The 16,179-nt window shown below is 31.7% G+C and overlaps 1 protein-coding gene and 1 pseudogene across 1 annotated transcript; one reads left to right on the forward strand and one right to left on the reverse strand.

Annotated features, from left to right (window-relative positions):
• Window positions 1-1,833, reverse strand: LOC136233184 (probable inactive dual specificity protein phosphatase-like At4g18593). Its single transcript, XM_066022789.1, has 3 exons — window positions 1,677-1,833; window positions 348-631; window positions 1-266 (listed from the first exon to the last, which is right to left on the reverse strand). Exons 2-3 carry the CDS (start codon window positions 607-609, stop codon window positions 112-114), a joined length of 417 nt encoding a protein of 138 aa, XP_065878861.1. The 5' UTR covers window positions 610-631; window positions 1,677-1,833; the 3' UTR covers window positions 1-111.
• Window positions 1,834-12,648: 10,815 nt separating this feature from the next.
• On the forward strand, window positions 12,649-15,079 carry LOC136232033 (senescence-specific cysteine protease SAG12-like; annotated as a pseudogene).
• Window positions 15,080-16,179: the final 1,100 nt, after the last annotated feature.

The following is a 16,179-nucleotide window of genomic DNA, read 5'->3' on the forward strand; positions in this document are numbered from 1 at the left end:
GACCCATCAACAGGTCTAGTAGTAAACTTAAAATCAATAATCAATATTTTCCACTACATGGAAATATAAAGATATCTAATTCAACTATGTACTGAGTCAAATTTGAATAATTCATAGAGAGCATTCATCTAATCTGTTTTTGTGCAGTTGAAATGCAGGATTAACCCATGTTCCACAGTTGCATTGCATTCCTGCCCAGTTGAATGAACCCAAGCGTGCTTTGCAGCCAATGCACTGGAGTTTCTCTCCCACAAAACCTTCTTGTACTGCTCAATTCAATGTGTCACAATTCTATAATAAATAACAGATACAAAACATATGCTGAGTTATAGCTTAAGTATTCTCACCTGTTTGCATCCACTTCATGGGTTCAACAAATATGGAGGAACATTCAGGTGGTTCATTGTCTTGCTGATCACCACTTCTCTTTTTCCATTTAAAGCACTCTTCTCCCTTTCCACGGTCATGGGAAACTATGTTTTCAGCTGATGCAACGATTCTTCGACATTTTTTACACCGGTAAATGGCTTGAGGTTTCGATACTGATTCTAAATCAGAATTGTGGCCTACTGTCTCGTGTTCTAAGATCTCTGAAGCTGGGGTATCCATTGTTGTTGTAACAATTTGATATCTAAACCAATAATAGAGAACAAAAAAGATAAGGGAAGCATTAGTTTTCAACATTCAGTGAAAGCATAAAACATATTCATAAAATCAGCAGAATCGGAACTGAATCCCCAATCTTTTTTCAATGCTAGAAATAGGCTACACCTTTTATTCATAAAAATAGTTCAAAATGCTGTACTATGCAGATAATCCCATCTATAAGGATTTCTACCTGTTTCTGCACATATCTTGAGCAAGTGAAAGAAAAGCATACAGAATTTTCAAGGATCTAACATTGGCAATTATAGTTATGGTTTTTAGCCAAGAGTAAATTCACCCTTATCGCTATAAATGGTCGAACTCTCTCCTCAGTCATAAATCTTATTACTCTACTAGTATGTCGTGTTATCACTCATCAGTATGAAATCTAAGACCCGCATCATGTGGATAAGTTTTGCACACACACAAAAAAAAAGGATCCCAAATATTTTGTCGAGCTTAAAGGCATTTCATATCCAAACCTACTATAAAATCGCCAAAAAAATAAAAACTAACAAAAAGAAAACCTGCAAAACACTTGCTTTCTGAACCAATGTTAGGCCCTGACCCTCTATTGTACTATTTGTCTTGTTAATGGTAAAATTGTGCTTGCCTATCAACGATAGGGGTATTTTTTTTTGTATGGAATGTAAATATTTTCAGGAATTCTTTCGCAAAATTGAGAACAATTTCCACAACTCAGATGTATCAAAAGAAACAAACAAAACGAATGAACAGCAAAAAAAAAAAGAAAAAAACCATAAGTCCCTCAATCCACAGAACCACAAGGGCCACAATGAGCGCATCATATTACTACTATTGTTGAAAGATTAAGGCGGAATCAGTAACCTGCCGAGGCTAATTCACAGAAGGAACACGTTTTGTGGCAAGGAAACCAAAACCTAGACACCTAAATCATGTAATCAAACAGTTTGTCCATGTAACTCCGATAATAATTAAGGCGATTACAAACATTGAATTCCGAAAAGAAAACGTAACGTGAGAAATTTAAAAGAAATAGATAGAGTTACCTTCTTAAGCACAGAGTGTAAACTGGCCTCCCGGATTCTTCATTCTGTCGTGGGTCACTCTTTGTTTCGCAGTCACATATGGCGATGGCGGTTTCTTGGGATTCAGTTACTAGCAAAACCAAACCGACGTCGTTCGTATGCTTTTGTCACTCAGTTAGCTTTGAGGATTTTTTTGAACAGTAACTATACAAAATTGATCTTAAAAAAAAAAAAAAAAAATGGTGTTGTTATACCAAGCCTCAAATTCCCACCCCTAGCCTCATGAAAGGATGAAAATGTCCTTTCATGGATTGAGGGTGGGAAAAGGCTATTTCTTTTTCCTTCCCGACACACGTGCGTGTGGCTATCACGCCTCACCGTGTGGTCGGGCATGATAGCCCCACGCCTCACCTTGTGGTCGGACGTGTGGCTATCACGCCCGACCACACGGTGAGACGTGTGGCTATCACGTCCGACCTCACGGTGGAGCGTGATAGCCACATGCCCACGTGTCGCGAGGGCAAAAAAAATTAGTCTGCTATTCAATTAAACCCGTAAATATTTGTTACGTGTTCAAACTACACAATTTTAATTAAAATCTATAAAATACTATATAATTTTAATTAAAACCCGTAACAATAATATAAGTTCATTAATAAATATTAACTAAAATTAACAAAATAAAAATTTAGTTAAACTAAATTAAACAAAATAAAATTTACAACAACTAAACTTAACTAAAATTTGCAACATAAAAATTTAGTTAAACTAAATTAAACAACCTAAAAATTACAAAAATTTAATTAAATTTAACTAAATTAAAAAAAAATAAATAAATAATTGCCCATACGCCACACGGGCGTATGAGCATCACGCTGTCACCATTATGAGGGCGTATGAACATCACGCCGCACCACAAGTGACGGCGTATGAATATCACGTCGTCGCATATGGTAAGGCGTGAGGCTATCACGTCGTCACCTGTGGTGCGGCGTGATGTTCATGCGCCGCACCAGAGGTGATGGCGTGATCTCCACACGCCCCCATGTCCCGATTCTGATTTTGAATAACAGTAAAATCAAATGCAAAAAAACGTCCAAAAAACATCAAAATCAAACGGGAATACGTATCATAGGTCCCTTTCGTTGATAAATTAGTCCGGATCCATGTTTTCTTTGATAAATTAGTCCGGATTAGATTAAAGAGAGTTTAGATTGTTTGAGAGGATTTGAAAATTCTAAAAATTATCTAAAGGGTATTTCGATCTTTTCACGGGGCTAGGGGTGGGAATTCAAGGCTGGGTATAGTAATTCACAAAAAAAAAAAAAAAAACTATACAGAATTGATTCTTTTTAGAACTGTGCTACATTCAATTTATATCATTGTACAATTTCTAACCGAACCCAAATTGAACTTACGGATGCAAATAGTGCGGGGCGGGGAATGCATTTCCCATCCCCATCCCTGACTAGTTAGGGATTTCTCGTCCCTGTCTCCGCGAATTAGACAGGGACAAATTTGTCCACAATCCATGTCCCCGCGGGGATTCTCATCCCCATTTAAAAATATTTTTTCCTTATTTCACATCTCAGTTCCCACAGAGAATCACCATTTATATTTAAAAAAAATAAGTATATATTTCTTTTCTCGTCTTCTTTTTAATTCTAGGTTTTGTACAGAGAGAAAAATATTCATTTAGTCCTTAGCTAATATTTTATTTATTCCATTTATTTTTTTATTTGAAAATAAGTCTATTTAATTTAAATTAAACATTATAAATAATAATATTTAAAGTATAATTTTAATTATAATGGAGAATAATTGAGATCCGTCGGAGATTTTCCATCGGGGATGGAGCAGTGTCGGGGATCCCCACAAGATGGGGAAATACTATTTCCCATCTCCGCTCCATCCCTGTCACGGGGGAAAAAATTATCTCATCTCCGTTCCATGAGGATTCTTATCGGTGATTTCTCGTTCTCGTCGGGACGAATCACCGACGGGATAGTGAATCTCCGCCCCACTTGCATCCCTAATTGAACTATATTAAATTGGACCGAACATATTAGGACAAAAGAATCAAACATTTTATATGTTTTCATGTTATAATATGAATAGACTGATGAATCCCTTCCATAATATATAGGGTAAATTACAAAACTAGGTCAAATGGGAGGCTCATTTACATATTTAACCCATTTACTCAACCTACTACATATATAGACTGTTTTTGTGTGATTTTCCCATAATACCCTCAATATTTACGCGCGGTTGTCTTCCTCCCGTCTGACTTCACGGAAGTTAGCATATGCGAAGCCTGCGAAGCAAATGTTTGGTTTAGTTGATGATTTTAATTAGCATATGCGAAGTCTGCGAAGCTAATATTTGGTTTAGTTGATTATTTTAATTAGCATATGCGAAACCTGCGAAGTGAATGTTTGGTTTAGTTGATGATTTTAATTAGCATATGCGAAGTCTGGATGTGTTTTTAACAAAATTCGCTAAGTGGCATATAACAAAAAATGGCAAACAACAACGGATTCTAACATTAAAATCATAACATTATCAAATTTCACAACAAGATTGTCACAATAACAACATTAAATATCACTCAAAGCCAAAATTAACATTAATCAGAAATGGATACTCTCTGTTTAAGAATACGGATTCACGGTATTGCTCCGTCGATCTCCGTCAGTGGATCTTTAGAGGCTTGTATAAACACATTGCATGTAAGTAAGTTGAATCGAGAGAAATCTACTGTGGTTGTCGCTCAGCCTCAAAAAGTGGCGTCTAAATTCTCTTTTAGGTATTCTTTGCAATCTTTATGGCCCGACGGAGGTAAAGGTAATAGGTCTAATGGATTGGCTGTAGACGACGCTGTCTTAGTCGAGAATGGAGAGAGAGGTGGGAAAAACGTGTTGAAGATTTTGCAGGTTAGATCCCTGTGGAAGGAGGAGGAGGAGCCATTTTGGGTGAAGAGGAAACCGTAAGGAAGAGGAAAAGGAAGGGGAAGATGAAAGATTGGGGTATTATGGAAAAGTCACACAAAAACAGTCTAGATATGTAGTATGTTGAGTAAATGAGTTAAATATATAAATGGATCTCCCATTTGACCTAGTTTTGTAATTTACCCTAATATATATCATATATTTTGTTAAAATGTATACTATATTATATATATATATATAAAGAATAATTAGTATATTTTGGCACAGCCTTTGAATTGAATCAGACTCCTTGTTAGTGGTTAATAAATTAAAGTCACATTCTACCGACGTTCCTTGGTCCGTCCATCAAGACTGTTGAAATGTCCACAACAGTGCTCGCAGATGTCTGTCATGATTACCCACATATACAGAGAAGGTAATCAGGTTGCTGATGTTTTAGCCCGCTTCGGCGTCTCCTCCTCCTCCGACATTACGTGGTAGCATTCGGCTCCACTCTTCTGCCACTCACTGCTTTTTGATGATATCTGTAATGTTGGTCACTTTAGATTTCGCTGATTTATTTATTTTTTTTTGTTTTTTTTTTGTTACTTTGTTTTTCCGTTTCCCCTTTGTGTTACATTATTTTATTTTATATCTTTCATTTTTTTTTTCTTATTTCTTAAAGAAGCTACTACTATGTTCTTTTCTCTCTTTTTTTTCTTTATTTTTCTCTTTTCCAATCTTCTAATCAGGTTTCGTGAGAAGAATAACCATGCTTTAATTTTAGTTTTTAATATCATTTTTGCATTTTCTTATTAGTTTTAAATCTATATTCCTTGAACAAGTTATTTTTCCGTCAGATACATCTGCCAGCTATACTTTCATTTTTACGTTTTTTCGGCATTAGCAAAAGAGGAAAAGGTTGATTTTATCCTCAGACCTATAGATTTACTTGGTTGCAAACAGAGAAAAGATTCAGATCCAAATATCCAGAAAAACATATATGATAAAGAATGGATTGCAACGATTTTTCTACGAAATTCAACTTAGGAGAAAGATATGATTTATATCTTTATTGTTTTATTTGTATCTCTTATGAATTGTATGCTCTTTATAATTTTTTTCCTATATGTTAATAGGGTTATCGTTTATAATTTTCTTATTGTATTTATATTGTTTCATCTAATAAAATTATCTATGACATTTTATAAAAACAAGTATAATAATAATTTAATTTTTTTAATTATATAATATTTTGATTTTTTATTAATGAAAAGCATACATTATAATTGATAGATTTTTCTTTCAATACAAATTTGGAGATTCAATTGATGGGGAATGACTTCATTCTAATACAATTTAAAAAAAAAATTCATATTCTCGAATTCAACCAAATGGATGTCTGGATGGTTTAGATAGTTGGTCAAATACATGAATATCATAATTAATTACAAAATTACAACTAAATCATATTAATAAACTTTTTTTTTCAAAAAGATCATATTAACAAACTTAATTTTTAATATGTCATTATTCCCTATATTATAATTTTATATCATAGTTTAAAAATTTTAGACTTCAATTCATAAATTATAAGCTCTAAAAAATATATTCTAGATTTCTAATTTGTAAATTCTAGAATTCTTAAAATATATTAAAAATACTGATTTTACTAATTTGACATAATCTAAAATTATGACTTGATATAGTTGTAAATAATGGTTCCAACATGAATTTATGTGTAATTTTCCGTAGATGGTTCATCCTCTTTCAGACAGTGGATTGGATTAGGTACTCATGTGATTGTCTTGGGCTGAACACTGGGGTAAGGGAATGGGCTTACCCAAGCCTGATTGGGTTTCCATTAAAATACTAGGTTTTTTTTTACATGAATCTCACAACTAAATTATATTATTTAAATTAATTTTAAATATGTGACTTTTTTTTATACATATCACAAATAAAATATTAACATATGTAGATTATATTAGAACAATTCACGTCTAAAATATTATTTTAATGGAGGACAGACATTTTTTTGGTAGGAAAGGAAAAGAAAAACAAGCAAAAAAACAGTCCAAAAACCTAACTCGGGATTAGTCTAGGAAAGCTAACCCCACAACATTCTCCAAAAGAAAAGAAGACAAGAACTCAGGAGGTGAAGAGAAGGTTGAGACTCCCAGCATCCTCTTATGGCCCTCCTCAGCAAGACGGTCCGTCACTCGATTCCCTGAAGATATGGCAAAAACTGATGGTATCAAATGAAGAACAAACCCTTCTGATCTATTTGATTAAATTCTGGTTATTTAAACATATAGCATTATTATCCGAGATCATTCTGACAGAGGTTATCAGATTCCACAATCAGTTTCTTTAAGTGGCCGAACTAATTTCCAAATTAAAATTTATTATTAAGTGGCTGAATTAATTTCCAAATTAAAATTTATTATCGAACTCAAAATTTCCAATTAAGCGATTTGAATATTTTAACAACTTAAACAACTCTTAATTGTCATTACAATGCTTTTTTTTCTCTTTTATATATATATATATATATATATATATATATATATATATATATATATATATATATATATATATAAATATAGTGTTGATTATTATTTAAATCAAAGGGTGCATATGGTTAAGTAACCAATCTATCAATCCATGATATAATTGGTTAAACATTTTTTTTGAAGCTAAATATCATTAATGAGCCAAAAGCCAACAAAAGTTTAACACAGAAAGAGAAAATCCACTAGGAATAAAATCAAAGTAACGCTGACTAGCAAATTGAGAGGTCGCTCTAGCAAAAGCATGAGCTAAACCGTTTGCTTGTCTTCTAATGAAACGGATAGTGTAGCCGTTTTGAAATGATAAAAGTGTGCGACATTGCCCAATAATATCACCAAACTCAGACTGATCCAAACTTCCTGAAGTTCACCTATGATATAATTGGTTAAACATTTATTTGATTATTCTTATTATTTTGATCAGTTCACCTATATTTCATTTGGTTAATTATTAGTAACTTTTCATTTAAAAAACAAAATTTTAATCTATAAATAAAATTAAAATTCAATTTAAAAATATACTTAAGAAAATAAAGAATCCATAGAGAGTTTCTTTTAGTTCCCATCCCTTCATTTATTTCAAGTTTTTAAATATTTTTAACTTGTTTTTGAATAAAAGCGGGAAGTTAGCACAAATGGAGGCATGCTATTCTAAGGCCATCTCCAACCGTGTTCTCTATTTAGCCTATTCTATCTTCATTTTTCTTTACTCTATCTTTAAATATAGAGTTACTACAATAAAAGTTCTCCAACCATCTACTCTATTTTACTCACTCTTTAAAACTTTTATTATTATTATATTTATTTTTCACATAATAATTTTTTTTTTTAATAAACATAATATTTATATTCTATTCTTTAGGTGGCTTCTATGCTTACTTTGTTTTTGACAAAGTAATTTGTTTTTTCTACTATTGGATGAGCTTACTTTGTCAAAGTTCATCACCATCCAATAGTGGAAAAAACAAAATAAGGCTATATTATTAATCAAAATATATTCATTTATTAATTTTTATCCTTTTTTATAATTAAATGATAATTATAAAAGTCAATAATTAATAATTCAATTAATTATTATTATTATTATTATTATTATTAATTTGAAATATAATTTTAGCAAATTTGAAAAAAATATAAGATTTAACACGAACAAAGAAATATATTTAAAAAAAATTAAAACATTGCAATAACACTAGAGAGAAATTACATTAAAAAAACTAAAACAATCAAAAACACTAAAGGAAAGTACATTAAAAAAAAGTAAAACATTTCAAAAACAATAAACATTACAACATTAATGAAAAAACAAAGAAATAATTATATTGAATTGCCACGAAACTTCCATAAATGCTCCACCAAAGCATTTCGAAGTTCAAAATGTGCAGTTTTGTCCTTCATTTTTTTATGTCGTTGAAGGAAGTTACGAAAATAGGCCTCCTCATCGTGCACATTTTCAACTGTTGGTGTTGGAGCAACAAATGCATCCATGACCGGTGCACTCAAATCACGTTCATCTTCAATAATCACATTATGCAGAATAATACATGTTTTCATAATATTATGGAGGACTTGTTTACGGCAGTAGCGTATCAGCCCTGCAAAAATTTGTAGATAATGAACCAGTTCGAAAACATAAGGTTGCGAAGAAGCACTCTGAATCGTATGTTTCATCAGGATCTGAGAATCTGCCTTCTGAAACCCTCGAGCCGGAATTTCCTGGTTTGTCTTCTTTTTCATTAAACTTGAATGATAATTTTTCTGTTGGAAACTCTTCTGAACGGCCTATTGGAATTAAAAAAAGCGAAGCTGAAAATGAAAAGTAATTCAGATATGAGTGACGTTAAAAATCTCATAAAAGATGATCATGCTGAAATCTTTAAAATATTAAAAGGCACAATGGAAGTGGAGAAAGAGAAACTTCAACTTCAAAAGAAAAGGTTTGACCAACGGGAACGTCGTTTAGTCATGCAAGAAAATGGTATATTGATGCAAGAAGATTGGCGGCAACGCAAGATACTCAATCACAACCACCACCTACCTCAGCTGGTTTCGAATTTTTCGGGGTTTTCAACAATCTTGGTGGAAGTGGAAATGACTTAGGACCTTTATTGAGTAGTATGTTGTCTTTTTTGTTTTTCTAGTTTGTTTTCGTTTTTTCTAATTCGTGTAATGTTTTTCTAATTCGTGTAATGTTTTTATAATTCGTGTAACGTTTTTATGATTCGTGTAATATTTAAATGTTTTTATAATTTATGTAGTACTTAGTATTTTTATAATTATAATTTAATATTTAAATGTACAATACAATAAAAAATCAAATAACACTATAATTAAAAATTAAATAACATGAATACTTCTAAAAAAAATAATACCTAAATGTACAAAAAAAAATAAATATACATGAAATTAATATTTGAAATAAAAATAAATATTTAAAACACATATTATATAAAACAAAACATTAATTTATTAAAACAATTAGATTTTTAAAAAAAATATCATTATCTTGTCTTGCGGCAAAGATGCCGCAAGGCAAGGTGGTACTGCATATATGCAGTATCACAAACGTTGATGCATCTTTGCAGCAAGGTTATCCAGTTCCATTGGAGCTGGATTTTCAAAGAGTGCTCTTGGAGATGCCTTAATTAGGTTGGTACCTTCCACACACTGAAAGAAATTATGCCTTAATCTTATTAAAAAGAGGAAAAAAAATATATGAAAAGAAAAAACCAAAAGGCAATCAAGCTAGAGGCAAAATTAGCTAAATATAAAGTGTTCCATAGTTACATGGAACCATAGAAAAATAAACATAAAAGAATGACAAAAGGTAGATATTATATAAAGTGTTCAATTATATGATTATGTTTAGATATTATAATATATATTTTAATTGAATTGATATAATAACTTATTGATTAATAAATAAACAATATAAATCTGATTAAATCCTCCGATTAAAGGATTCTGTCCGCCCCACCAGCAGCTAACAATTTTACAATCTTCCTGCAATATTAGACTTATCCTTACATATTTTGTGATGTCAATTAATTAAAATGGATAAGAGGACAATTTAACAACTCAAAGAAAGGGACAAATAAGTCATACAAGAAATCTGGAATTTCAAAGATTCCATCAGATTATTTGTCACAGAAAAGCTATTGAGATTTGACAGCATAGAAACTTGTTCAAATAAACTTTGATTCTTGCTCAAATAATTACGATAGTGCTTATATTGATGGAATCTTTAATTTAACTTGCACGACTAGCATAACTGAAATGATTAATTGTATGATAATAATAATATAAGAGCATATGTATATGGAATCTTTAATCTCATCCACACAACGGAATTATTTAAATGAAAGATTCTAGATTATACTTTATGGTATTTCCATGATTTTGTTGTCATGCTTTTAATTTTCATGGCAAATTATTAGAAGCACCCGGTTCTTCATGTCAAATGAAAGATATTCCATATATATTTTGACATGTATAACATGGATTCACGCATATTATAACAGGTCACACTATTTTAATTATTACGTGGGGTCATAATACACGTATCCAAATGTGAATTCGGGGTCCTCCGAGTGATATAGAAAATCCGGTGCTTAATATAAGAACTCCTAAAACAGACGTATAACTACTCAACTTTGCACTTTATTAAAAAAAATAGCTATTGTTACAGTTAATCAAATAAAAAAAATCTAGTATTTTGTTCTAGTATGGGAGAAAGATAGAGAATGCCCGATAGAGAAGAAGATGAGTTAAACAATGTTGATTAAAAGGAAAATTTGGAGTTCTTTCATCTCCGCTGTTGTTTAACAGATATGGATCTTCATCTAACAAGTTTGGTTTTGTCTTGTTCTTTAACAAGTTTCTTCTTTTCTTTTCAATTCTTGAATCAAAAGTTCTTTTTCCATCTATGGCATTATCAAGTAATCACTATACGGAGAATGCATTCTAGCTAAGATGTGAGCTTTTCAAGGAAATCTCAGTCCTCGGCTAGTCGAGGTCATTACTATCAAAGAAGCTTTAAGTTGGATTAAGATTCATTGCCCTAGTGAGAAATTCAAATTGAGTCGGATTGTCTCGTCATAGTCAAAGCAATTCAAATGAGTTTAGAAGGTCATTCGTATTTAGTTGACATTATTTCTGATTGTATTCATTTATTACGAGATTTGTGCTCTATCTCCTTTATTAAGCGTTCAACGAATTCGACTGTCTATGCTCTAGCAAAAGCGGTCAATTCTGTCTCTGTTTGGGATGAGTGGACATGTCATGTCCACCACCATTTTTTAGTAATATTCTTTCCTCTAATTTAAATTAATAAAATTTGGTATTATTTAAAATAAATAAATAAAAATATCTAGGATGACTTAAAAAAAGTTTAAAAATAAAAATTATTTAAACCATATTTCCTATAAAAAATACTGTTTTCCTTTTCTAAAGTCCCATTTTAGAAGATTTAAATACTTTTTCTTCTAACCACATGATCCATTATTTTAAAGTTCATGGGCCAATTATAAGTAAGGACAAAATTAAAAGTAATTAACCCCTTGATGTTATGTTATTGATTGATCCTTTGTATCGGCCAAAAACCTTAAACGGCCAAATAACCTTAAACGGCGGATGCAAATGCTACTTTTTCCACTAATGCTTGTTGGCATGATTATTTAGTTTTAAATTTTACATAAAATGAATAAAGCTAGTAAGATTCTAGAAATAATATAATTATTGAGACATGTATTAAACTCTCATTCTTTTTTTTCCGAAAATCACAAAGATAATGATTTTGAAATTGAAAAAATAAAGTTGAAAAGATTGCTTTAGAAATAGGGCTTGAACCTCGTTTTCGTAAAACTCGTATTCGCCTACAAAAGTTTTAGGATGAGAATACTAGGGATGAACTAATCTAAATGGCTAGAAAATCTTTTAGAGTTAATTATTTTTTACATGCTATTTCTTCGGTCAATACTAAATTTGAGCAATTTAAAAAATTTGAAATTGTTTTTAGACTCTTATTTAACTTGAGCAAGTTGAAAGATGAACATGGTTTTGATATTTTGAGAATTGCAATTATTAAAAAAATCGTGAAAAGATAACTTATCCAAACCAGTGAAAGTGTTGGAGTACATCAATAATTTGCATATTACTTTCCTAATACATGAGTTGTTTACTGGATTATTTTGATTATACCAAGTTACAGTGGTTACTTTTGGAAGATGTTTTTCTAAACTGAAATTAATAAAAAATTATCTTGTAAAAATAAGATAAAATATAAAAGCTGTCTAGTCCTCCAAAATGGTGGTGCAACACCCGAATACGTATATAACTACTATTTTTGCATGCTTATACCAAATAATAATTCAAAGATCCAATTTGGTAAGTCCAAATCAGAACAACTTGTAAGGCACGTAGTATAGTAAGCTAACTGCAAGTCACAATCTCAAAACGACGACACCTTGCTTTATAAAAACTCACATACCCCAAATCATTTCTTCTATACCCATTTAAACATTCCCTTAGTTAACTAATAAATATGGATAAAAAACAAACCAGATTTTATATTTTTTCATTGTTCCTTATTTTCACAGAAACACTCGATTCTCGTTCTATCCCAGAAGAATCAATGGTGAAGAAGAAGCACGAAGAATGGATGCTTGAACATGGACGTATCTATAAAGATGTAGCCGAAAAACAGAACCGGTACTTGGTTTTTAAGGACAACTTACAACGTATTGAAGCTTTTAATAATGGTGTGGACAAAGGGTATAAGCTTGGTCTGAATAAATTTTCAGACATGAGTGATAATGAGTTTGGGTCAAAGTATCTGGGTTACATGAGTAGTTAGTCATCATCTTCAAAATTGAAATCAACTTCGTTCAAACATGAAAATGTAACAGTTGTTCCTTCTAATATGGATTGGAGAAAAGCTGGCGCTGTCACTCCTGTCAAAGATCAAGGCACCTGTGGTAAGTAACGCTAAGAATCGCTAAATAAAATACGAGAACTAAATAATGTATTATTAAAATATAAGGACTAAACAATCTGTTAACTAAAAGTATCGGTCTCGTGTTTTTTTTAAGAGAATCGGTCTCGTATTTTTAGAAATAATTATATAGTTACTTAATTTTTATTTATTCAACTTTTTAGTTTTTATGTTTAAGTCAATAATTAAATTAAGTAATTTTTTTTTTTTTGGTGAGGGCTAAATTTTGACAGAGTGGGGAATCGAACCTCAAACCTATCAAGCAGAGGTTCAACGCCTTACCACTCGGACCAACCCTCATTGGCTTAAATTAAGTAAAATTTAAAATACCAAAATTACCATTTACTCTATGTTTTAATAATAAAACATGTATTTTTTCTATTCTATGTTTTTTCCTTTTTGTAGATAATTTTAATCTCTTCAATATTAAGTCTTAAATTTTATATAATTATAAAACTTTAATTTACTCTTATGGAATCTATTCATTAAAAAATAAACTAAAAATATTATTGAAAATATCAAAACAAGAGTAGAACCTATATAAAATTGTAAAAATGATTTTTTTTTATCTCTATATGGATGAAATGAATAAAGATATAAATTTTTTAAAAAAATTATAACAAATTATTAATATGTTAGTTTAAAGATATCATATTAAAGAATAAAAAATGATTAAAAAATTAAGAGAAGAAATAATGGAAGGTTTTTCATAACTAATATACACAAATATGCATAAAGTTCATCAAAATTACTTCGATCAAATTTAAAAATTAAAAGTCAGAGCAATTTTGTTTCTTCAAAACAAGTAAGAGCAATTTTGTAATTTTAAATAAAAAAATAAATAAATGGACTAAAAAATTAATTTAGATAAAATTTAAGAACTTTATAATAATATAATAGACCAATCGGTATCTCAAGTAAGAATATAAAGATAAAGATGAACATATCATTTCCATATATAATTTCACTCAATTCAGATTTCTAACAGATTTTTCAATTAAAGATGAAATTAAGGTCATACTTAACTAAAAAAACAATTTACAAAGTAAACATATTTTCTTACAATAGCCCTCATTTTTCGGGGTCCGCCACATAATATACTAATTGATATTGCATATATGTAGGTTGTTGTTGGGCATTCTCGGCAGTGGGAGCAATGGAAGGACTTACGAAGCTGAAAACTGGTAAGCTGACATCTCTATCAGAGCAACAACTAGTAGATTGTGACACATCAAATGGAAATGAAGGTTGTTATGGAGGTCTAATGGACACTGCTTTTCAGTATATAATAAAAAACCAAGGACTGGCAAGTGAAGCCAAATACCCTTACAAACAAACAGATGGAATATGCAACAAAAAGAAGGAATCATCCCCCGTTGCTCGAATTACTGGCTACGAAGACGTCCCCTCTAACAACGAAAAGGCTCTGTTGCAAGCCGTATCTAAGCAGCCTGTTTCCGTTGCTATTGATGCATCTGGATTCGATTTTCGGTTCTATTCTAGTGGTGTTTTCGCTGGAGATTGTACTACTTATCTGGATCACGCTGTTACTGCTATTGGATATGGCATTAACATCAACGGAACAAAGTATTGGTTGCTAAAGAATTCGTGGGGTAGAAGTTGGGGCGAAAGCGGGTATATGAAGATGCTGAGGGACGTTCCTGCAAAGGAAGGAATTTGTGGAATAGCCATGAAAGCTTCCTACCCAACAACTTAAACAAAATAACGAAAATCGATTACAATATTTTCGAACTATGAAAAATATAAAATTTCAAACACACATAGAATGAATGACGGTGTGTTAATGAAATTTTATATTTAAACCTGACTTTTCTAGTTATTATTAAGGATTTAATGTACAAAATATTAAAAAAATCGAAGATTTAGTGTGTTGAAATGAAAGATCGGATCAACGCATCAAAATGTTAATAGTGTGTTAATGTATAGCATTAAATCTAAACGAGTAGTATAGAATGTGTATAAGTTTGTGCTACTTTACTTTACCTTGTGCAATTGTAATTGATTGTATTATTGATTTCATTAATATAATATTTGTCTTGTTAATTAACTTTTTGGAGCCATAGATTATATTGCCATACCCATATGGCATTGCTATTATAAGAACCTATACTCAAAGCTTACTATGATCAATCCCTTTTATCAAAATTGAAAAACAGAACTAATTATTAATTACCTTCTTGAAGAGAAAGTTTAATCATAGACTTTGATTCCTACATCAATGATGAGGGCACCCATGTGAAGAAAGGGAGGAACCCTTGAAAGAAGACTCACACGGTATATGAAAACAGCAACACGTCGTGTAAGCCGAGTGCATCAGTGAAAAAATAGGACAAGGGCAGTCACACAGCGTGTCACCTTAGGCACACGGTGTGTGGTCGCAAAAAGGAGCTTCTGACCTTTTTGAGTTAATTCACACGATGTGTGGACCTTGCAATAGATGGTGTGGATGTCGAAACTTCAGGACCTTGTTTATAATATCGATATCAAATGGTAAAAGATGATAAGAGATGACTACATGGTCTCTGCATCTTTAAACTACTGATACCCTGTCTTAGTTGAGGGGTGTAATGGTTTGCTAGAATCCACTTACAGTTTGTGCATCGTGAGCCCACTGCTAACTAAAGACAGACCCATATGATCATGCACATAGAACATCTAAGATGAAATTAATTAATTGATTGACAATTGATAAACATTGAGATATTATTTACGGGACCAAAATGGATATTAACCAAAACGACCGCGTATCTAGGCAATCGGGAAAGCTATGGCGTATCAAGCAAGCTACCAAAGTGGCGGATCACATAGATTCCTCCACACGCTATCCGTAGTTAGACCTCGGCATGGGCCGGGCCGGGCTGGGCCGAGCTCGGGCCGAACCTGTCGGGCTTGTGGTCAAATCTGCTAAGCCCAAGCCCACACTAATATAGTCGGGCTCGGGCCTAAAAAAGGAATCCCAAGCCCGCCCGCTCAAGCCCATATCTAAATTAAAAAAAATCAATTAAAAT

This window comes from Euphorbia lathyris, chromosome 6, assembly GCF_963576675.1.
Source record: "Euphorbia lathyris chromosome 6, ddEupLath1.1, whole genome shotgun sequence".
In the NCBI taxonomy this organism is placed as follows: Eukaryota; Viridiplantae; Streptophyta; class Magnoliopsida; order Malpighiales; family Euphorbiaceae; genus Euphorbia; species Euphorbia lathyris.